We start from the raw sequence: 25,399 nt of genomic DNA, 5'->3' as shown, positions 1-25,399 counted from the left end.
GAATGCTATCATATCTCCCCTCAGTCTTCTCTTCTCAAGGCTAAACATGTCCAGTTCTTTCAGTCTCTCCTCATAGGGCTTTGTTTCCAGTCCCGTGATCATCCTTGTTGCCCTCCTCTGAACCTGTTCCAGTTTGTCTGCATCCTTCTTAAAGTATGGTGTCCACAACTGGACACAGTACTCAAGATGACGCCTAACCAGTGCTGAATAGAGGGGAACTAGTACTTCACACAATTTGAAAACTATACTTCTGTTAATGCAGCCTAAACTAACATTTGCCTTTTTTGCAGCCACTTTACACTGTTGGCTCATATTCAGCTTGTGATCAACGACAATTCCAAGATCCTTCTCATATGTCGTATGGCTGAGCCAAGTATCCCCCATCTTATAACTGTGCATTTGGTTTCTTTTTCTAAGGTTTAGAACTTTGCAGTTATTCCTGTTAAATTTCATTCTGTTGTTTTCAGTCCAATGCTCCAGCCTATCAAGATCCCTTTAATTTTGTTTCTGCCGTACAAGATATTAGCTAGCCCTCCCAATTTTGTATCCTCTGCAAATTTTATAAGCATTCCCTGCACCTCCTCATCCAAGTCATTAATAAAAATGTTGAAGAACGCTGGGCCCAGGATTGAGCCCTGGAGTACCCCACTCGTTACCTTCCCCCACTCTGAGAAGGAACCATTGATAAGCACTCTGATTATGATTCTGTAGCCAGCTGTGTATCCATATGATAGCTGTTCCATCCAGCCCACATTTAGCTAGTCTGCTGATCAGAATATCATGGGCTCTTTGTCAAGCCTAGTCTGAAATAAAAGTTTGGTTTATGAATACCTGTCTTCACAAAAGTCATGTTTGAATGATAACAAAATGGTTGCATTAGTGCAGGAGATGGGACCAGTGCAGGGGTTCCCACCCTTTATAGGCCCAAGGTCACATTGGGACGTCTAAGAATCAGTCATGGATACCACAAAAGACCAATTTCACACAATAAAAAGTGGTGATTTTCAGAATCTACACACACACATACATAAGGCAAAATAACTACACATAGAAATATATAGACCACAGACAGAAAAAGCGGAGCACACATTGCCAAAAAGTAGGCAAACCAACTTCCAAGCAACCAAAAAAATGTAAATATATATCCAAAAAACTATTGGGGAAGGCCTTGACTGTCAGTGCGTGCGTGTGTGTGTGCATCTGAGGCAGAGCTTGGAAAAGTTACTTTTTTGAACTACAACTCCCATCAGCCCAATCCAGTGGCCATGGTGGCTGGGGCTGATGGGAGTTGTAGTTTTAAAAAGTAACTTTTCCAAGCTCTGGTCTGAGGGCCCCATGGTCTCCCATAGGCACCATGTTGAAAACCCCAGGTCTAGTGCATGAACCAAAGTTTAGTTAAAGGAGAAGTGACATGATCTGGGAAGTAGATTGAACTTGGGCGCAAAGGAGGAGGAGGAATTGTCAGTTGATCACAGAATAATGTTTTATCTGCCATTAGCGATATATATTGACTAATGAATTAATTAATGCCCTCCTTTTATCCATTGTACCTTTTCAAGAATATATATTCCAGGAGTTGCCAATGTGGTGCCCTCCAGACGTTGCTGGACTACAACTCCAGTCAACCCCAGCCAATATGGCTACCAGTCAATGGTGATGAAGTTTTAATGCAGCAACATTTGGAGGGCATCATGTTGGCTACCCCGGCATTCAGTATAAAAGTGTTTGAGGAGAATATATTCTGATCTTTACACCAAACAAACCCAGCAAGATGCAACCTGCTGAACATGCTTGAGATGTGGACTTATAAAATGCTGACCCCTGATCAAAGCTTTAATTAGAAACTCATTCTCAATTAAAGGCCCTACACTTCTGTGAGGTAATTGCCTAGGAAAACTGGTTGTGCATTTCATTACAGCATGCAGCTGTAATTTTAAAATCTGGGACAAGAAAAAAGGGAAAGCTTCTGGTTTTTAAAGGGCTACAGCAAAGGCACAGAACAAAGAGTGATGCATCACATCAGTTGACTTGGTTGGCAGCATGCAAAGGTGGCTCTTAAGGTTTGTGTTACATGCTTTTAGTAGTTTTTATTGATTAAACCTCAAACCATCAAAAATGTAACACCAAATTCTTAGCTGTTTTTTTTAGTTCAAACACTTTGCACAGTCTTGCTCTGAAAACAAAAATAGCACCAGTGACCATGACATGCCTACCTCTCACCTGCACTCATAGACACCCAGTCTTGGTTTTAACCAGTGAAAAACTAGTCTGTCAAACAAACAAGCTATGGTAAATACCTGGGGCGGACAGACACAGGTAATCTGGTGGCTGCCACACAGGGAGAGCTATTAGCCATCTGCAGCAATGTTGCCCAAACTGAGGGAGTATAGCAAGTCTGGGAACTTTATAGGAGGGCTGGCAAAGAGTTGGTTTTCTAGTACTCAGGAACAGAAAGATACTGGCATGATGTGTTAGTAGTGGGTTGCTTACAGAATCTACCTCTATTGGATTTTTTCCTTGAGTTTTGAGATTAGCTTTGCCTTGCATGTTTAATGTGTTGTTAGCAATTACAGCTGTTTAAATTTTAACAATAGGTGCCAAGGGCTTACTTTCACCCTTGTGCAATCCTGATGGCTCATCTGCCCAGCTACTATTAGCCTTAGGAAGAAAAGCTTCCATTGGCACCATATACCTGGTATTCGCCAAGGAGGTGGCCATGGGCACATTGGCACCCATTGAAGTCTTCCCATTGCACTCATGAAGCCTCTGCACTCCTCCCACCACCACTGCCTCCCTAGCCAGGAATTAAACTCCTCCCACCACTCTTTGGAAGTGGGAAGGGAGTAATCTCTGCTTGGAAAACTACAGTGAGTTGAGAGAGGAAGTAGGAGGAGTAGCACCCATTCCCATCTTCTTTTAGCTTTCTAGTTTTCCAGGCTGAGATCATTGCCCAAAGAGAAGCAGAGTGACTGGCAAGGGAAGAGGAAAAGAAAGAGACGGAACAGTGTGTGCTTGTTTGTTTTTCCTCCTCTCTGGGAGTCTGCATTTATTTACTACAAGAACTACAATTATTTACATGTAACAACACATTTTGAAAATTCCAAATGTGCCCAAAAATGTTGGGAATCCCTGCCATAGTGGGAGCTGCCTTATACCAAATCAGACCATTGGCCATTAAAGCTCAGTATTGTCTATCCTGACCGGCAGCAGCTCTCCAAGGTTTAGACAAAGGTCTTTTTCAGCCCTACCTAGAAAAACCAGGAATTGAACCTGGAACGATCTGCATGCATGTGCTTCAGCACTGAGCTACAGCCATCCCATCCAAATCCATTGAATTGAATGGGATCATTCTGAACACACCTGAGTGAATTTCACTTTGGTTTACACAGAAGAAGTTTCAACTTGATTGTGTCCAAAGATGGGGTCCAAGTATGGATAATCAGTTGTGTCTAACATCCATTTTTATCATGCATGCAATCATTGTTGTTTCCCAGACATTACTTTGTGAATGACTTTCAGTTTCACCCTAATATGAACTTCTAGCTATCCCACTCTATGTTGTGGTGATGAGAATTGTGAAAACAAAATATTAAGCATGTAAAAGTAGGTATATGCCCAAGAAAAATATGGACGCCTTGGATACCAGTGGCCCTGGCATAGGTACTACCACACAATCTTGCCAAACCATTTGGAAAGCCGGAAGAAATGTTTCTGCTGCCACATGGTGAACCAGCCATATGTGTCTAAACAAGTGAAACCTTTTCCATTCAAATGGTATTCCCACCACGTAAGTAAAGAATGGATGTGTTCTTCCATTAGAGGTGTATGTACATTCCAAATTATACCATTCAATCAAATTAACATTCAAGAACTCATTTCTGGCTGGTCATCATTATCCCTCCAGGTTGCTAAGCCAGCAACTCAAGTTCTTTCCTCCATGCAATGAACTAACAAAAGCGTATAACCAATTCAGACAACCATTTTGTATTGCCTGTTATAGATAAGGGTATAGTATGATGGGAATCTTCAATCCATTTTCTTCCACCCATGAGCAAGCCAGTGAGGGTGCCCTGAATGGAGTATAGTCATCCTGTGGGCTTTATTTTGTGCCTCAGATTGCCTAACCAGTTCCTGGACCAGCAAATAATCTGTGTGTCTCCTTTCTTGTCTCCAGTTAGCAACTGTAGAGGAGGCAACTGTTACTCTATGAAGTGCTGGATCTGGACCCACCAGTCCCTACCGTACTGCCAACGTATTCATTGTCAGAGCTCTCAGGCAGCCTAAGGCAACATCCCAACATCTCTAAATCAACTGTTATAGCCATAGAATGCCCAACTAAGCCGCAAAACAAAAGGTATTTTCATATAAGCACACATAAATGTATAGCCAACAACTGCTAGAATGTACATTCAACTAAAAAAAATCCCTCTTCTTTATTTTACACATGCATACAAATTAGTATAAAAAGCTGAAGGTTTTTCACAGCATAGACATCAGCACTAGCACTTGCTAATGTTGGCAGATCAGGCTGCTATTCAAAGCACAGGAACAGGGGCTGGTAAAAAAAATTGGCAACTTGAGAGGGTTTTTTTATATCACTAGTTAAGTAGCTTAACAGTTTCCACACATATGGCTCTTTTGTGCCTTTTTAAAAAGGAACTTTTTTATTTTATTTTTGAAAAACTAAGTTTATAAGCTTTGGTATTCCCTTATCCTTCATTCCCTACATTCCCTAAAAAGTTTAATTTTTACCCTTACATCCAGAGAGATCCCTGTCACTTCTGGAAACAAGTGAACCATGTAGATCATTTTTTGGAGCAGAAATAAGAAAGTGTCAAAGAAAAAACCTTGTTCTCACTCAGTCAACTGGAATTGTGTAAATAGCTTCAACTGCACACTTATTGGCTGGAAGAGCCGAAGAAATTTTTTTTTGTAAGTGGCAGATCACTCAGGTGATGTGGGGAAGCAGGGGAGTTCTTTGTTCCCTCCTCTGAAAGCGGGAAAGAGGAAAAAAATGTGCAGGCCTACCACATTTTATGCCGCACCTGGAATCTTTCCATTCGACAGTAATTAGTGAGATACAGTATTTTGATAGCCCTTCAGGTGTTTGATTCTCACTCTTTTTATTCCCACACCAGCTGCTTTCAGTAATGAGAAGAATTCTAGTCAGCTCTTCACAATTTTTTTCCCTACCTCCTTTCGTTTCAAACGCTAGCAAATTCTCCATTGAGTGGCATTACGGCACATTTTTATACACCTAGGCCAAGCTGAAATTGGAGGAGGAGGAGGAGGAAGCAATATTTTGCATCTGAGTAATGCACACAAATTCATGGATTGTGGAATTTATGGAGGAATTTGGTAGGTTGTAAATTCCCCAAATGGTGTCAAAGTTTCGTCTGGTCAGCCACCATACAGAGATGGAGGGAAATCTCCACAGCTCTTTGATTTCTCAAGTACAAAAAACAAATTTGGCAATACTGCCTGCTGTGAGGAACAGACTGAATGTGATGGCTTTGATTGATCTTATTTTGTAAGCAACAGCACATCAATTACCATTTACAGTTCAGAACTGAAAGCTTTGTGAGCAGCTCAGGTGCACGCTTTGGCTCTCTCACACACAGATCTTTGGAAGGTTTATGACTTCCTATTAACATAGAGCATGAGTTAGGTCACCAGTTTTGTGCTGTATATTTGAAGGAGACAGAATTGGATTCTCAAAAAGGAGGTTCTGGGTGACTGCTTTCTTCACTACTGCTGTAAGTAAAAAGGAGTCCAGGACTTAGAACCAATTCTATTCTTTTTTTTACTTGGTTTAAATTGTTGCAACAAAAAGAGATTTGTCAAATGAATCAGCTTTAAAGAACTTCTGGGTGAGCTATAACTCTTCTCTGTTATTCACGAAATTAACAGCTTATCTCTGTTTCTATTGCAAAAAGCTGTCCTGGAAGTACATTCTAAAGATATAAACAGAAGAGGGATTTCTATTCCGAGGAGAAAAAAATAAAAAATATGAACTTTGGAACATTATATTGTCTGGGACTATTCTCTTTTTGGTCTATTTTATTTTGACGAATCTGCTTCTTCACGACGCCACTAACTGTTTTGATGCTGGGAACTAAATTTGTTTTGTATTTTTGAACATAGAGAGATAAGGCAGGCTGCTCTGTTTATACTGTGATGTCATCAAGCCTGGAATATTAACCCAATTGTTGCTGAAATAAGAAGTGGTTCTTCTTTATTTTTGTTTTGTTTTGTTTTCGTGGTTTTAAAAATGGCAATCAAGAAAGTGGCTGAGAATCTGGAAGTAATTATGTTTCAGAAAATAATGGATGAGATTGAGATAATGAAACAAACCCTGCGACAGGGCAGTAAGGAGCTGAAAATTGAACTGAGCAAAATGATGCAGGAGCTTAAAGAAATAGGGGATCCTGTGAGAGAGGAGAATGAGATCAGAGATGAGAAAAGAAAAAATAAAGGGAAGATACAAGCCCTGGAGATTGGAACAAATGTGGAATTGGAAAAAGATCTGGAGTTTATGGATATTAGAAATAAAATCTACTGTTTGGAATTTAACGTTATCTCTGAAGAAATTAATGAAGATATTAGAGATAAAGTTATCAATGTCTTGGATAATCTTCTGGACTGGAATGACGTGATGGAGCTTGATATAGAGAAAATCTATGGAATTAACTGCAGCCATGTGACAATGGAAAAACTCTCAAGAGATGAGCCAGTGCATTTTGTAAAAAAGAAGAACAGAGATATGACTTTACAACAATATTTCAGCAACTTATTCAGAATTGATGGCAAGAAAATATTTGGGATAGAGGAAATTCCCATCAGACTCTTATTATATGACTATGGCTATGACAGCAAGATTATTATGGAATACTGATAATGGAAGATTGGACACTGAAATTACTGGACTCAACAGGACTATTGAAGATGGAAGATGGAATTAATATGGATAATGGAATAATGGCTATTGAAATTATTGGACCTAACAGATTTTGATGAGATGGATTAATCGATATGTTTATTTGGACTATGGTTATGACAATAAGATTATTATTATTATTAACGAGATGGATTAATCGACATGTTTATTTGGAGAAAAATTGATAGATATATTTCTTAAAGAATTGAAACCTCTCTTTGACTTTTTGTGGAAAGAATAAAGTAATGTTTATGAGAGTTGATGATTAATTAAGATAACTACTGGAGGAAAGTGATTTTATAATATAATTTAAGAGACAGGATTGTTATATATTGTAGACCTATAACTGATCTGCGACAAATGGGAAGTCAACATTTTATTTTTTTGTTTAATCATTTTTGTTTTGTTTTGTTTTTTGTCTTTGAATGTTTTATGATGTTGTTTTGTTTGTTTTATGAAAATTTGAATAAAAATTATTGTAAAAAAAAAAAAGAACCAATTCTGGCTTGGCATTAAGGAGAGGAAATATAATTGCTTCTCTTTTCAGATTGCATTTTGTGTCTCTTGATCTATCACTCCTTCACTTGCCACCAAGCTGGGAGCAAGCATCTGTCTGGCAGTTTCTGTTCTCATGAGAATCACAGAAAATGATGAATCACACAGCTCCCATGTCCCATGGGCAACACTAAGTTAAACATAACCTGCTTCATTAAAGTAAGTTATCAGTATCCTAATAAATGTCATTAGGATATTTGGGGTGAGGTGTCTTCAGTATGCTGATGATACCCAACTCTTCTTCTCTGCAACATCTTAATCGGGAGAGGCCATGCATGCCCTGGACTAATGCCTGGACTCAGTAGTGGGCTGGATGAGGGCAAAAAAACCTGACTTTGAATCCTGACAAGATGGTGGTACTGTGGGTGAGTAGTTCACAAATCTGGATAATTGGCCAATTGTCTGATTTGGATGGGGTTGTACTTCCTCTGAAGAAGTAGGTTTGTGTTCTGGGAATGCCTTTAGCTAAGGCATGGCTGTTTCTCGACTGGGATAGCCTGACCACTGTTGCCCATGTATTGGTAACATTCAGACTGGATAACAGCAATGCATTCTATGTGGAACTGCCTTTGACATTGACCCAGAAGCTACAGCTAGTGCACAATGCACCAACTCGACAGCTCACTGGGGCACCATATTGCCATCATATTATGCCACTGTTGAAAGTATTGCACTGATAGTTACCAGGCTACATTCAAGGCCCTGGCACTGGTGTACAAAGCCCATCTTGAGACTGGGATACATAAAAGATTGCCCCATCCCTTGTTTTCATATATTTAAGTGTTTTATATATGTTTTTATTGTGTTGTGAAATCACAGGTCCGCAGCCTTGGGGTTGTGCTTGATTCCAGGCTGTCCATGGAGGCTCAGATTTCGGCAGTGAGCCGGGCAGCCTGGTACCAACTACACCTCATACGAAGGCTGCAACCCTACCTTCCTGTTCATCAGCTTCCACTGGTGGTACACGCCCTGATCACCTCTCGTTTGGACTACTGTAATGCGCTCTACGTGGGGTTACCCTTGAAAACGGTCCGGAAATTACAACTGATACAAAATGCGGCGGCTTGACTACTTACGAATAGTCGCCGCCGAGATCACATGACACCAGTGTTGTTCGACCTACACTGGCTTCCAGTTGTTTTCCGAGCCCAATTCAAGGTGTTGGTATTGGCCTTTAAATCCCTATACGGTTTCGGCCCAGTTTATCTCACGGAGCGCCTTCAACGCCACCAATTATGCCGCCCGACAAGATCGGCCACACAGGGCCTTCTCTCAATCCCGCCAACAAAAACAGCCAGATTGGCGGGTACAAGAGAGAGGGCATTCTCAGTGGCGGCCCCCACTCTTTGGAACTCCCTCCCACAAGATCTCCGGCATGCCTCTTCCCTAAATGTATTTTGGAAAGCCTTAAAGACCTGGCTTTTTCAGCAGGCCTTCGGGGTATCCGGGGAGGGTTAATTGATATAATTGTAATGCCTCCTACCCAGTTTTAATATTGTTGTTGTAGATCTATTGTTTTTATTGTATTACTGTATTTTATTAATTGTATTTTAATGATTTTGTAAGTCGCCTAGAGTGGCCATTGGCCAGATAGGCGATGAAGAAATTAAATTTATTATTATTATTATTATTACTTTGAGATGCTTCGTAGGAAGCAATTATTACATGAAAATAATAATAGTCTTAGGTAATTAAGCCTATTCAACATTGTTCCTAAAGTCTGATCCCATCAGGATCCCTGTGCTGACACATGAGTGTGCAGGATTGTGCTTAAATTATGCTATAGCAATTAACCCCGTGACTCGTAATGACACTATGGTATTGGTGTCAGCCACCATGTCCAATTCAGTATACCTGTAGAGTATTGAACCTGGGAGTACCTGAACCGGGAATGCTGCAATGGAACCCAAATGCCTTAGGCCATAATCTTAAACACACTTACTAGGAAGTGTGTCCCAATGAACACAGACTTATTGCCAAGTAAACATGCATGGAACTGTGTCATAACTCTGATTCAGAAACAACTCTGTATCAAAAAGGATGCAGTCCTTCAAGTAGTGTTCTAGTAGGTGCACCATTAAAAACAAGTAGGATTTGCATGGAATGAATGATTTGTGGAGCATGTTGAAAGATTGTAAAAAATAGGCTTAATGCTTCATCACATTCCATGTTTCACGTATTAAGTCTTCATCTTTGCTTAGGAACAGATAATAATAATAATAATAATTAGGACTAAGTGGGGACACAACCTCAAGGGAAAATGTCAGTTACCAAGTAATTATGATCATCTACACTAATTATAGTCAAATAGTCATTGATTCCCATGCTTACTCACCATGTTTGTCATTGATAGTAGACTAGCATTCAGATTTGTCTGATTTTTTAATTGTTTAGCTTGAGTTTCATGTGTGTGGCTTTGGAGAGAAATGACACATTGGGCATTTTAGATCACTAGGAATCCAAGCAATGGAGCTTCATATCTGAGGCTTTCAGTGCAAGAAACTATCATAAAATTTGCTCTTAAGAAGACAAATAATGCTGCTATCACAGTGTCAAGGCTGGCAGTCTGAAGATTGGCATGCACCAACTCTGGCAAGCAAATACGTTATCTAGCCAATCATCAGGGACAGTCAGTTTAAGAACAGATATGTCCCTGAGCATTACGTTGTTCAGCTTGAGAAGTTAAGGCAGGGTCAAAAGCTGTATAAAACCAATCATCTTAACTCCTTGACTCAACCAGCTAGTGGGTGCAATACATCCCTCTGGCTATCCAGAGCAGGGGCTCTGCAGCGTAGCAAAGAACAAGCCAGGAGCTTCGCATTCGAGCAAGATACCTTGGTAGCACAAGAGTATGACACTTGGATCCTGCTGCTAGAGTTTCTGATTTGGCAAGAACCAATGTTGTGATTTCAGGTTGTTTTTAACTCTTTGTAATGATGTATTTTAAAACCCACCTTGGGACCTTTGGGTGAAAGGTGGCTAATAAATTTAAATACTAAGAATAAACTAGTAATATTCCAACCACGCCATTTGGATGACCATGGGCAACTGCTTGCTTGAGATTATTTTGACTTCTGGAACTAGTCTCCCTCCCTTCAGTTCAGATACGGGTAGGATGCCAGTCTGGAACAGACATTCTTCAACCATTTTGAGCACTATCTTGGCCCATATTTATGAATCCACCCATGATAATAGTCCTTTTTAGGCATTATCTCTGAACAGATAATTGCAATCCGAGTAGAGGAAACAGAGGCATGCATGCTAGCCCCACTGCAAATGTCCCCACTTATGCCCACCCCACCCCACCCCTGAACATACTTAGAAGTCTGTACATAATCAGGAAGCTCTGCATTACCAGTCTCAAGGAGGCTTTGAAACACATTCACCTAAATACACTTAGAAGCCTCCTTCAGACCTTCCTGCTCATCAGAGGAAGGTCCAGGTGGAGCAGGCAGGGACAGTGCACATAGCAATATTCTGGATGGGGTTGACACATGCAGTTCCACGTTCCTACTTATGTTGTGATTCCCTGTTCAGGCATAACACTGGGACAGGACTCAAATCAGCCCAAGTCATTCTTGTGATGGAGTCAGCTAAACTATTTTTTTATCCATAGATTATGCAGTGAACGCTCATATAAGGCAAAGAAGAGGCATATGTGCCCACTGTAATGTTGTTATTTTTTTACAATGTTCTCTCAACTAGAAGGCCCCTATAGAGGCCTAGGCACCATCTGAATCCAGCATCGTGCACTTGATGTTGTTTTGTCTCCATACAATGTAGCCTTTGCCATTCTCGAACTTGCATGCTCTCAGAATCAATTGGAGGATATAACATGTGTCCCAGTTTATCCTGGATACAGACACAGCTTCCCTTTGATAATTTCCATGGTTATAACCTCTTTTTTCAAGCTGTGGGAAATGCTGCTGGGATCTTGTTGTCATAGTTGACGGCATGACAACACAATAAACACTGACCAAGCTGAGAGTTTGGACGTCCAACTCCTTACAGATGTTTCTTGGGTTTAAAAAAAATCTCTGGCATATTTTTACCATGAAGATGGAGATTTTACCAATGATCACTGGGTTTAAAATAGTCACCTCTTTGTGAGAAAAGTGAGCTTGTTCCTCTGCATGAGTACAGTGCAGAAAGCCTGCTTTTCCCTCCAAATATTTAGCAGAGTAGCACGGAGTCTACCCTTCCAACACTGCTGAGAAATAGGAAAGCATTAAAAATGTCAATGTTAGGCAGTTTAACAATAGCTAAAAGGAATATGGAAGCTATGGTGTTCAGCATTTTCAGAACAAACCAAATTAAGAACAACCCTTTAAGGAGCACCCTTCCTAATGTAAAAAGAAATAGCAATTGATTGACCTCATTTGCATATGTCAGCTTTGCAGGTAACTTAACATTTCTCTGGGGCAGGCCTGTAAAACATATGGCCCACCAAGCCAAACCTAGTCCACTAACCATGTATTGTGGTCTGTTCCTTCCATCAACAAATCTTTTTTTACTGCCTGCCAAGAGTGGCAAAAAAATGGAGAGGGGGTTTGTTAAGCTCCTGCCAGGTCACAATGCATGACCAATGGGTTGCATTCAGTTTGGTGGGTCATTCAGGACATCTGGCACCATCGCTCAAGCACCCTGTGATTTGTAGGTCTCCTGGAAGTAGGCAAGTTGGTGTTTTAGTTCTTCAAGCATCGACAAAAAATTTCAGAAGTATTTTTGTGCCTATAAACTCTCTGCGCAATCTGTTAAGGCCTTCATAAATATGCAACACTGTATCGGTTCCTAATCCATGAACCAGAAAACAAATCAGAAGATGACAGTTTCCTGTGGTCTCCATCTTTTCCCAGTATGATACAGAAAGCAGCACCCAGTGGGAGGTCAACAGCTTTCCTCTGTGAAATACACAGGAGGCTCTACTTTGGCAGTTCAAAGGAAGGGTGTCGCTAGTGAGTGTATGTTTTGCCTTGACTGACAGAATTGCTACACAGACTTACCGAAAGAACAGCTGCTAGTATGCTTGTCCAGGTGGGGGGACAGAACCAACATAGCTGATAGAATTGATGGCCAGAATCCAAAGAGTCACACAACAAGTTCTGCAGGCCCTGTGCAGCTTTGCGTTTCTTAAGCACCAGCCACCCATGCCGCATAACAAGCCATTTTTAAAACTGAGGGGAATTGCTGCAGCAGTTTCATTTATTCCTTTTATTTATTTACAGCATTTATCTTGGCTGTCCAATAACACACTTCTCTGGACAGCTCAGAAAGATGAAATACAATATTTTTTTAAAAAAATCATTGAAAAAATTGCAGCATGAAAATTTCCTGCAGAGCTAAACCAAATTCACAATTTAACTAAAAATACACAGTATACAATTTTCATATCACAGCATTTAAAAGCCTGGGAGAATAGAAAGGCCTTCACCTAGCACCAACAAGACCATAAAGAAGGTGCCAGGTGTACATCTTGTATTCCATAGCCAGGCTGCCTCCACTGAGAAGGCCTGCTCCCTAGTACCCCACCTGGCAGGGGCACATGAAACATGGTATCTGAAGATGAACTTGATCATTGAGGAGAAGGTGATGTTTCAGGTAACCTGGTTCCAAGCTATTATGAGTTTTAACAATTAAGACCAGCACTTTAAATTAGGCCCAGAAACAGACTGGAAGCCAGTACAGCTGATGAAGCACTGGTGTAATAGAATTAAAATGCCCAATCCCAGCTGAAGTCCCTTAACTTTTTATACCACACATTTTCTAGTTTATTTTTTATTTTATTTATTTATTAGATTTGTATCCAACCCTCTCTCCCAGTAGGAGCCCAGGGCGGCAAAAAATCACTAAAAGCACATAATAAAAACAAACTTTAAAATATATTAATACAAAAGAACCATTAAAAACATATTAAAACAAAACATCTTTAAAAACATCTTTAAATATTTAAAAACATTTTTTAAAAAAAAAAAAGGTTTGAAAACATATTAAAAAGCAATTCCAACACACACACAGAGACTGGGATAAGGTCTCTACTTAAAAGGCTTGTTGAAAGAGGAAAGTCTTCAGTAGGTGCTGAATAGATAACAGAGATGGTGCCTGTCTAATATTTAAGGGGACGGAATTCCAAAGGATAGGTGCCACTACATTAAAGGTCCATTTCCTATGTTGTACAGAACGGACCTCCTGATAAGATGGTATCTGCAAGAGGCTCTCACCTGCAGAGCACAGTGATCAACTGGGTATATGAGGGTTAAGATGGTCTTTCATATATCCTGGTCCCAAGCTGTATAGGGCTTTGTACACCAAAACTGGAATCTTCAACTTAGCCCAGTAGCTAACAGGTAGCCAGTGCAATTCTTTCAGCAGTGGGGTGACATGTTGGTGAAACTCTGCCCCAGAGAGCAGTCCCGATGCCGCATTTTGCACCAGCTGCAGCTTCCAGACCAACCTCAAGGGCAGCCCCACATGGAGCGCATTACAGTAATCCAGCCCGGAGGTTACCAGTGCATGGACAACAGTGGTCAGGCTATCCCGGTCCAGAAACGGCCGCAGCTGTCTTACCAGCCGAAGCTGGTAAAAGGCACTCCGAGCCACTGCGGTCACCTGGGCCTCTAGCAGCAAAGATGGATCCAGGAGCACCCCCAGACTACAGAACTGCTCTTTCAGAGGTAGTACGACCCCATCCAAAGCAGGCAACTGATCAATTATCTGAACTTGGGAACCACCAACCCACAGCATATCTGTCTTGCTAGGATTCAGACTCAGTTTATTGGCCCTCATCCAGCCCACCACCGAGTCCAGGCAGTGGTCCAGGGCTTGCATGGCCTCTCCCCATTCATAAGTTATGGAGTAACAAACTGGGGTATTGTCAGCATACTGCTGACACCTCACCCCAAATCTCCTGATGACCCCTCCCAAGGGCTTCATATAGATGTTTAAAAAGCATTGGGGACAAGATGGTACCCTGCAGCACCCCACAGCACAATTGCCAGGGAGCCAAAAGGCAATCACCAAATGCTATTTTCTGAAGACGACCCTGAAGATAGGATCGGAACCACTGTAAAACAATGCCTCCAATACCCATCCCGCCAAGTCAGCCCAGAAGAGAACCACTGAGAGATCATGTAAGAATAACAGGGTCATACTACCCCTGTCCTTCTCCTGATAGAGATCATTCCGCAGGGCAACCAAGGCCGATTCAGTCCCATAACGAGGCCTGAACCCAGACTGGAACGGGTCAAGATAATATGTTTCATCCAAGAGTACTTGCAATTGTTGCGCCACAACCCTCTCAGTCACTTTCCCTAAGAAGGGGGTATTTGCAACAGGGCAGTAGTTGTTTCAAACCAATGGGTCCAGGGTGGGCTTTTTCAGAAGCAGTCAGATCACCTACTCTTTCAGGGAAGCTGGAACCACTCGCTCCTGCAATGATGCATTGTCCACACCCTGGATTCACTCGGTCAACCCCCCTTGGCAAGCTTTAATAAGCCAAAAAGGGCAAGGGTCGAGAGGACACCTTGCTGGCCGCATCACTGCAAGCACCTTGTCCATGTCATCAGGCCGCATCAACTGAAACCATTCCCAAGAAATTGCAGCAGATGTTGCTGGGGACTACAGTAGATGTGGATGAGGCATCAAGATTGCTATGGAGGCAAACAACTCCTCAAAGTGCCTTGCAAACAATTCACAGTGGGCTTCAGAGGGGTGTTTTTTTTTGTCCTATTTTTGTTGTGCTGTGCCCATCCAGATGACAATAACATGGTAGCATTGGGGAAGCACTGTAGAACAAGCTAAAGCAGAATAAACCCACCACTATTTTATTTTATTGTTACATTTATATCCCACTCCATTCCTCCCCAAAGGAGCACAAGACAGCACACAACAAGTGATAAAACAATTTTTAAAATCTTAAAAACATCTTTTAAAAAAACAAAACCCAGTACAGATACAGACTGGGATAAAGGTCTTTTTTTAAGAGGCTTATTGGAAGAGGATGGTCTTCAGTAGACACCAAAAAGACACCAGAGATGGTGCCTAATATTTAAAGAGAGGGAATTCCAAAGTGTAGGTGCCACCACACTGAAGGCCTGGTTCCTATTTTGTGCAGAATTGATCTCCTGATTAAATGGTATCTGCTCAAAGGAAGATAATGTTGAGAATCTCCCTGGGCACATGACATTTCCTGATCATACCTAAAGTAGCACTTTGGATCCCTACTAGGGAGGGACCATAGCTCAGTGGGATAGCTCATACTTTGCATGCAGAAGGCCCAAGTTTCATTCCCTGACATCCTGAAGTTAAAAGGAATGGGTCGGAGCAGGTGATGAGGAAGGCAGAGCTGCCTTTGAAGAACACTTGGAAACTTCATCTGGTCTAAAATGCTGATTATTGGCTGGGGTTCCATTTAGAATTCACACAACACATATTCTAAAACAGCTGTACTGTTTGCCAGTTCATTTCCAGACTCAAGTGAAGGGGCTTGCATTAGTGTTTAAATGACTTAGGGCCCAGATGTCTGATAGACTGTCTCCTTCCCTACAGACCCTCTCAGGAATTAAGATCAGCAGAGGGAGACCTCTTGGTAGTTCTTCCACCCTCAGAAGCTCAGGGGTTGCGACCCAGGAGAGAACAGTCTCTGTGGCAGCCCCCAAGCTGTGGAATACCCCACACGCACAGAGGTGTGTCTTCACAGTATAACTTTCATTGTATGGTGAAGAGGCTGTACTTTACCCTAGCCTGTAATACTTGATTTCATTCATTCATTCATTCATTCTTGCATTTATATCCCACCTTTCCTCCTAAGAGGTCAAGGTGGCCACCCTGGTCTTTTGATTGCAAATTGTTTTGACTAATTTTAATATTGCATTTTTATATTGTAATCAACCCTGGAAGGTTATAGTGAAGGGCAAGTAAGAAATGCAAATACAACAACGACAATTCTGCCTGAAACTGTAGAGAGCTGCTACCAGTCAGAATAGACAATTACAGAACTAGATGGATAGTCTGATCTTGCCTTATGCTAGGGGAAATACAGTGGCTCAGCAGTAGAGCATCTGCTTTGCAAGCAAAAGGTGCCAGATTCTATCCCTGGCATCTCCAGATGAGGCTGGGAGAAACCCTTGTCTGAAACTCCGGAGAGCCATCGCCAGACAATGTGGACAATACACTAGACCAATGATCTGACTCAATATAAGGCAGCTTCCTATGTTCTTATGTGTCACTTTGTTTTCTTATGTCCCAACCCAAATCCACCATGCATGTGTATGTGGCACTTTTTCATATAGATGCATAGGAGTCGCTGCTTCCTTGTAATAGTCTTGCTAAATGTTCATAAGAGGAATTATTTTCTTAAGTGCTAAAATGCGTGCCTTAGCATTAGAGGTGATTTATTGCTTTTAATTTGCTTAAACTCCAGTGCCCTAAACTAAAATTGCCCTCTGTGGTAGAACGTAGCCTTTATTTTTAGCAGTTTAGCAAATCATAGCAACTATAAAATTAAATCACACCCTTCCTACTAGCCTGTAATACAGGCAAACCAATAGAGAATAACTCAAATGTACATATATTTCCCTGCAGATCTATTAATGGGGGGAAATGCTTTTTTCCTGAAAATAAGTAATTCAGTAATGCAAACACACAGGAATCCCATAATCAAGCCCATCCTGTAGCAGCATAAGATGGGGTAGGATTTGTCCAAAGGGTGGCCCTTTATGCCTTGTCCGAAAAGGAGAACCAAAGAGGACACAGAGTGGCATAAAATTTATAGATGGAAATTTTGAAATAATTACTAAAATGGAAATATAAATAGAATATAACCTAATATAGAACAAGTGGCTTATGTGTCCGCACAGCCTGATGTGCATGTGCTACCTGCTGATGGGCAACTTCATGGCCCTAGCTTGCCATTCTTATGCTTCTTTATCTTTAAATTGGACTTGGACTGGACAGCCCGTCAGAGGACTGTGCTCCAACAGCCCTTCAAATTGAGGACTGTCCTCCGTGCAGTAGGACAAATGGACACCCTACCAGAGGCACATGTTACCAAATTCTTCCAAGCTCCACAGGAAGTGGATTGGACTGTAAAAGACCAACCCAAATTGTGTTTGCATTTTGACCAATTTGTAGGGCAGTACAATATCTCAGAGAGGAGGTCAGGTCTCCTGCTACAGCTGCCCAATTTCCCTGCTATTTAAAGTTTGAAAGAAATATCTGTTGGCTATAGGCATGTTCTTAAACCATAAGGGTTTTTTTTGCCATCGGTGGATTTCTCAGCTCTTAAACCTGGCAAGAACGAAATGGGATCCTGTTCAAGTTTGCTGAGAATTGATTGATCATTTGCATGCTTATTGAGTTCAGTGGGATATACCCCCCTGCAATCATGCTTAGGATAGGTGAAACTGACCACAGGGGATGGGGAGGGGGGAGAAGGAAGGGCAGGAGGAGGGGAGGAGGAGGGAGGGGAAGAAGGGCAGAGGGGAGGAGGGAGAGGGGAGAAGAAGGGTAGGTTTGATCATTTGCATGTGTATTGAGTTCAGTGAGATTTACTCCCATGCAATCATGCTTAGGATAGATAAAACTGATGATGAGAGAGAGGGAGGGAGGGCTGGAGTGGGAAAGGGTGAAGGAAGAAGGAAGAGGGGAGGGGAGGAAGCAGGGAGGAGGGAGGGAGAGGAGAGGGGAAGGAGGGAAAAGACAGGTCTGATCATTTGCATCTTATTGAGTTCAATGGGATTTATTCCCATGCAATCATGGTTAGGATAAGTAAAACTGACCATGGGGGAGGAGGAGGGAGAGGAGAGGGAAGTAGGAAGGGAGAGAGGAGCAGAAGGATGGGGAGGAGAAGGAGGGGATTGGAAGGGGAGGGGGAGGGGCGAAGGAAGGGGGAGGGAAGGGGCAAAAAGGAAGTGATGGGAGGGAGGAAGAGGGAAGGGCATTTCATGATTATTGAGTGATTATTGTCACTGGCCACATCCACACCAGGCCTTTATTTCACTTTAGACGGTCATGGCTTCTCCCAAAGAATCCTGGGGAGTGTAGTTAGTGAAGGGTGCTGAGAGTTGCTAGGAGACACCTTGTTCCCCTCATAGAGTTTCAGTCAGAGCGGCTGACTGTTAAACCAGCTCTGTCAGGGGAATAGGAGTCTTCTCTCAGCACCTTTCACAAACTACACTTCCCAGGATTCCTTGGGGAAAGCCATGACTGTCTCAAATGAAATAAAGTTCTGACTTGGGTGTGGCCCCCTGATTAGCCAAGCCAAGCAGCTGTGCGCCTGGCTTTTAGAACATTGATAGTTGGTTCTTACTGAGCATGCCTGACATTATCATTGAGTTCAATGTATAATTTATTAAATTAATTAAAAATCAGCCAGGCATTTTTTTAAACTTTTAAACTGCAGAAGATGAAGGTCAGAGTATGAGGCAAGGTCAGTAATAGGATTACAGGTATTCTGTGAACATGGCTGATTTTTAATGAATTTCAATAGATTATGAGAACTCTGACAGAAAAAGTCCAAAAGGGGTCTGGTTTTTCTCTCTCTCTTTTTACACATTGAACTCTCGATTCTCTCTGACTGTTTTGTGTATCGCTATGAAAATTTAGAAGGTTGTGTTAAGCAAGCATTTTTGAGTTCAGGACTATACATTTTGTAAGGTTTTGTTTTGAAATGGGCTTATGGGAAGCATCAGAATGGCATGGAGGTATTTTCAATTTAACATTGTGGAATGCGAAAAATCCATGCTGGCTATAGTATACACTCTTGTGGTTGTATAATACAATGCGTGCATAAGAATGTAAGAAGAAGTCTGCTGGCTCAAACCTAATCTAGCATCCTGTTCCCCACAGTGGCCAACCAGATGCCTCTGTGAAACCCAAAAGTATAACATGAAGGCAATTGTCCCCAGTAACTGTAACTTGAAGGCAGACTGCTCCTGAATCAGTAGGATGCCTATAGCTATCATGACGAGTAGCTATTGGTGGACAACTAGTTGCACTTTTTCCTGTAGACATCTGTGTTTTAAATATTAGTGATAATGGGAGCTTAAGCTGGAATTTCAGAACTTTTCATACTCCATACATAGTATTTTACCTGTTCAGTAGCAAGGCTAATCTAGGAGCTCATCCATATCATCTCCTATTCATGGTACTGTAGTCATGCAGAGAAATAATAACTCCATTTAACCCCAGTCTTCCAAGGGCAATTGAGTTCTGGTAGATATCCATTGTGTTTGTCTAGCTTAGCTTAAAATGCCAAGTTATGCAGGAGCCTTTTGCCCACTCATGCAACTCCCCACAGTGCATGTAAAATTCAGATATCTACAATTAATCATTGTTTCCCATTTCATCTGAACCAGGAAACCTAAAATTGGTTCAGTCCATGGTTTAAGATCCATGTTGTTCTGAACCTGATAACCTTAGTTTCCCAGTTCAGATGAAAAGGGGAAACTATGGCTAGTTGGAGACTTCCACATTTCATTCAGGCACGCCACGAAGGGAAGAAAGAAGCTGCATGCATGGTCAAAAGGACTGTGCAAATCTTACTTTTTGAAATTTTATTAATAGCTTTTCTGCCCCTGGCCAAGAGTCCTCCAACTAGCCATTTCCTTCCTTCCAACAGCATCCAGCCCCTCCTATTCAAGTGTCAGAGACTCTTTCTTTCTCAGCTTTTTACCTGCAGCCACTATTTCCAAAAACTCTCACTCTGATCCATTTGCTTTTAAAAAAACTGTACTCTCAGGCCTCCCACTGGTTTGTGATTTTTTCTAGTTAATTTATTCAAATGGTGTTAATTAGTGCAGCAACAAAAGGTAAACAAAATAATCATCGCGGATATGGATTTCCCGTATTCCATCTCCTGCTGTTTCCCACACTGATATTTAATATAAAAATAATACATAGGTATAGAGAGAAACAAAGCATTCTCAATATTTTTGCAGAGCCAAACAATGAAATATTGAACAACAGTTGGACTGGGAGTATGGACTTTATGGCATTACAATGCACAGTCTTTACAAAGAGGGTTTACCGCTGTCTCCTTATGTTTTATGTACTTCGACCAATAGTATGCATCTCTCTTAACCACACAGGAATGGGGAACAGGACATCTAACTGGGATTGAGATGGACACTAGGAACGATGAGAAATAAAAGATTCCGCAGTGCTATAAACTGAACATTATATGCTTTTATAAAATCCTACACTCTATCTCCAGCTGTTTCCCACATTGATTTGTAATTATAAAAATAACTTACGCTCATAAAGAAAACATGTAAGTAGTATTTTATATGTTTATAGATCCCAACAATACAGTTTTCCTCAATGAGCAGGAATGTACTCTGTATCCAGCATTTCATGCTGAGAGTAAAAGTAGAGAAATCAATCTAATTCATCTGCTTTTGCCTTTTTATTTTAAGATAGAAAGTTGTTGCTATGTTGGCCTGGAAAATGAGAGAGATGGAATCTAGAACTGGATTTGTGGGAGTCATAAATTTGTAGGATCTAAAACTACAATTTTTAAGGGATTGGGTACCCTCTTCTCTAGTAGAGGATCCCTGTAGATTCAAAACTAGCAGAAGGCTGGTTAGAATCTTCTGGGTACATGTAGTTTAAATGACACAGTCCATCAATGAACATGTCACATGTAAATATGGAATCCTTCCTATGCAGTACTTTTGAGTGGAGAAAATTCATGCATTCATCTGTGAGTCATCAATCATAACTGGTCAAGGGATGAGATAATGTACTTGATATACAAACTGGACTGTAGAGGTTCTCTATTCCTCCATTTAATCGTTTTGCTTCAAAATTGGGATTCCCCCAAACTAACACAACAAAATGGTTGTTAACTTGCAATGTAAGATATCCAGTGATGGAGATTCCATCATGCACACATCTCCCATCATATATACTTGAGAAGAACGCTCTGCCTAACATCTATCTTAGACGTTTGGGTTGCCAGTAGAGCTGAATGTTGTTTTTTCATCTTGCTGCCAACAGCCATTCAAAACAACTGATCCCCACATTCCTTAAGACAACCTCAGGTACTTGAAAATAATAATAAAATCCCCTCTTCTCTTCTCCAAGCTAATTAAAACTACCACTTTTAGCTTAGGCAAAGGAATACTTTTTCTTCTGTATTCATTTGTTGTCTCCTCCTTGAATATATTGTTGTTGACATTTGTATACCACACTTCAGTAGAAATTCCCAGCAAAATGTATATAGAAGGAATACTGTCCTTCTGATGTTATGTCATAATCATATTTTTCACAAAACAGATATATGGCTGTAGAATCCATTTACTGACTGGCAAGGCAAAGAGGAAGGAGTAATGTAGAGTGCATGTGTCAGTCTGGACTGAACACAAGTCCATAAGTTACTCTTTTACAACAGCCTTTACCAACCTTGTGCCCTTCAGATGTTTTGGACTACAACTCTCTTCATCCCTGATCATTGGATAGAGCTGATGGCAGTTGTAGTCCGAAACAGAGCATCCTTTCCCATCCATTGGGTCTCCAGATGTTGATAGACTGCAATTCCCATCATTTCTGACCATTGGCTGTGCTGGCTGGGGATGATAGGAGTTGTAGTGCAACAACATCTAGGGACCCAAAGGTTGGGAAAGGCTGATCTACAGGGCCCCAGGGTTGTGAGATCCATCCTGGTCTATAGAGCAAAGGGACATAGCTCTGTAGTAGCGCATCTGCTTTGCATGCAGAAGGGCCCTGGTTCAGTCAGCACCTCCAGGTGGGGGGCGGGGAAGATTCCTGCCTGAAACTCCGGAGAGCCACTACCAAACAGTGTAGACAGTACAGAGTTAGATGGGCCAGTGGTCTGAGTCAATATAAGGCAATTTGCACTGATGGGACATGTTCCTTAACACTACTTTGCATACAATCCTTCGACAGAGAGCCACTGCCTGGGATTGTGGTCTGATACAGTTTAAGGCAGCTTCTTGTGTTCATGTCTAGTATGTTATTTTAATCTGTGATTTGCATGAATGCCGGAGATAGAGTTTGGCACAGTGAAACATAGTTTCACTCTCGGAAAGAAGCATTGATAGCCTTGTTGGAATAAGTAATGCCTAAATTGCGCCCCCCCCTCCCAGTTGCCACCAAACCACTAACTTCATGTAGTCCAAATGGAGACGCAGAACTGCTGTCTTTTTATGTAAGAGTTTTACATTTCAAAGAATCAAAGAACAAATGCCAGAAGAGGTCTCAAGTGCTTCTGGGGAGATCAAACAGAACTGTTAAATAATCATTTAAAAGCAGCTTCGTACATTGCTCACCAGTGCACTAGCCCCCGTCTTGCGTTCAAACAGCATATCAGCTAATGGAAATCTAATTTTTATTAGTGTGTGGAAATGTAGATAGGTAGAAAAAGAGGAAGGTATCAGCAATGGTAAGTTGAAGGGGGGGATTTTCACTTTGGAATGGTTTATCAAGAAATATATCTTTCTGGGAAGGGAATGATTTGCCAGTGTGCCAATGGAAATCTGACTCCAGCAGTTAGTCACTAATAGATCTAGATGTGACGTTAAACATGTCATTGAATCCTATACTTGGGATCGTTCTCCTTTCTAAAACTAACAGCAGATGGGAGGCGGGATGAACAAAATTAGGACCACCATGACAGTAGGGACTATGAGGACAGCATCCAACAACCCCCGAAAGGTGGGTTGGCAGCCATACTACCTTTTTTTTCTGTTTTGCCAAAATCCTTCAATACCTTCTGGTTTGGGGAAGTAGAAGGGAACCCCATAAGCTACAGGTTTTTACTGCCCAGACTCCACTGGGCAAGCTTCAGCCCATTTCCCCCTCATTTCCCTTTGATCAAAACTGAGTCAGGACCCCCACATACACCATTCCCCCAAGCCCAATTCACTGGAGGAGTCAAATGCCACCTACTCCACTGCACCGGCCCAATGGTGCACAGAGCAGGCCAGATGAGAGACCACAAAAAGGAGGAAAATGCTCACCTGCAGCCCAGATAGTTGGTTCACACTCTTTTTTTATTTTATTTTATTTATATGCCACCCTTTGTCGAGAAACCACAGCATGGTTTACAGCTTAGAACATAACCAACAATATATGTCAGTACATCACATAATATCTATACAATACCAAAAGAATTAAAACAAGTATAATAAGAACAAATACATACTGTAATAAAATACAAAGTCTTATAAGTTATAACCTACTTATTTCAGGAACAATTGTAAAAGATAGCAGCAACCTAAGAAATAAGGGAAGGGAAAATCAGGAGCAGGGTATGTAAAATATGAAAACAGTGTACAAATCCACAATCTGCTCTCTATACAAAAGTAGCTCTTAATCCAACGCTGCTCTGCTCTTACAGAAAATGGCAGAAACTCTTCAGGAAGGAGCGGAACTCATAAGGGGTGACAGAAGCTAAAAGAGCCAGTCCACTTAGTTTGGCTACTTTTTCTGGTGGGATTTCTGCTTGTACCCAATCCTGCAGGATTCTAAATTGCACGGGGAGCCTCCATGCTTCCTACTAGGGTTGCCCGGTGTCCAGTTTTTGCCCGGAGACTCTGGATTTTGGGGGTCCACTCTGGGTCTCTGGTTGAGTTACCTAATCTCTGGACTCTCAGTTTTAATTTTAAAAAAAGTTTCTAGGTGGTCTGGTTCACAAGATATACCCCAAAACATCAGCCATCGCCCCCCTCGCAACTCCTGTTAAATCAGTTTGTAGCAGGCTGCTCTATCCCCGCCCTTTCAGGTTTGTAGCCAATAAGTGAAGTCAGGGTTGTGATTTGTTAACCTCCAGGCAGTGCCTAGACCCCACTGCAACAGAAGAAAATGGTTGGTTTCCCCTCTTTATCTGAAAATCTCATGAGTAAGTATATAGCTTTCAGGTGTTTTTCTCTCTTGTGTGCAGGAGTCAAACTAAGTTTAAATTTTCCTGGGCTGTAAGAGGGCAGTGTTTTGAAAACCTTCCCAATATGAAGCTTTAATACATAATCCCACATACCCAGAGTAAACCCTATTGAATTCAGTAGGACTTACTATTGAGTAGACATGGTTAGGATTGTGCTGTAAATTAATGGGAGTTTTGAGTGAACATAGGAAAGAATTGTGTTTGTGTTGTAAATCTTTCTTTCCCCCTCCAATCCTATTTTTAAAGCAATTAGGCAGGGCTTACTTAGGTATCAAAGTTTTTATTATGTAGGAAATGAATACTAATTTTTTTAAAAAAATGTTCTGCAATGACCAGCTGCTTTGACAACGAACTATTATGTGGGGTGTATGTATTTTTACATCTGCAGTGTCTGTGTGTGTACATGGAGTCTTTCCAACAACCCTGTGAGGTAGATAGTACCAAATGGCCTGAGCCAGTATAAGTGGGAAGAGATTCAAGGGCCACTGTGACTCCAAATTTTATTTATGTATTTTATTTACAACATTTATATACCACTTTATTGCAAAAAAAATCTCAAAGCAGTTTACAGAAGGAATTAAAACAATAAAATTATTGGCAAAAACAGTTAAAGAAAGGTATTTAAAAACATTGAAAATAATAAAACCAACAATGAGTTAAAAACAGATAAAACATACAATATCTTCTACATGCCCAGATAGGCTTGCCTAAACAAAAATGATTTGAGCAGGTGCTGAAAAAACAATGAAGGCATATGTGTAATATCAATAGGCAGGGAGTTCCAAAGCGTAGTGCTGCCGTAATAAAGGACTGATTTCTTACAAGAACAGAGAAAGTACTCTGTGGAACCCATAACATGGAAATCACACCTTGAACTTGGCCTGGTAGCAAATTGGCAACCAGTGCAGATTTCAGAGCAGAGGTATTATGTGCTGATAGGGTCTCACTAATCTCAGCAATCATGCTGCAGCATCCTGCAGTAACTGTAGCCGCCAAGGCAAATTGTA

The 25,399-nt window shown here is 41.3% G+C and overlaps 1 protein-coding gene across 17 annotated transcripts in view; it reads left to right on the top strand.

Moving 5' to 3' along the window:
• LINGO2 (leucine rich repeat and Ig domain containing 2) overlaps positions 1 to 25,399 on the top strand; it is a 982,977-nt gene that overhangs the window by 939,060 nt on the left and 18,518 nt on the right. For 15 of the 17 annotated variants that reach the window (XM_061631549.1, XM_061631628.1, XM_061631608.1 and 12 more), the window contains 2 exons: positions 4,175 to 4,354; positions 7,485 to 7,651. The exons of the other annotated variants lie outside the window; for them this stretch is intronic. In XM_061631549.1, coding sequence (XP_061487533.1) covers positions 7,613 to 7,651 — 39 coding nt within the window. In that variant the 5' untranslated portion in view covers positions 4,175 to 4,354; positions 7,485 to 7,612. The remainder of the gene's footprint in view (positions 1 to 4,174; positions 4,355 to 7,484; positions 7,652 to 25,399) is intronic. 17 annotated transcript variants of the gene reach the window in all.

Source organism: Rhineura floridana, chromosome 1 (assembly GCF_030035675.1).
Source record: "Rhineura floridana isolate rRhiFlo1 chromosome 1, rRhiFlo1.hap2, whole genome shotgun sequence".
NCBI lineage: Eukaryota > Metazoa > Chordata > Lepidosauria > Squamata > Rhineuridae > Rhineura > Rhineura floridana.
This window is presented reverse-complemented; position numbering and strand designations above follow the sequence as displayed.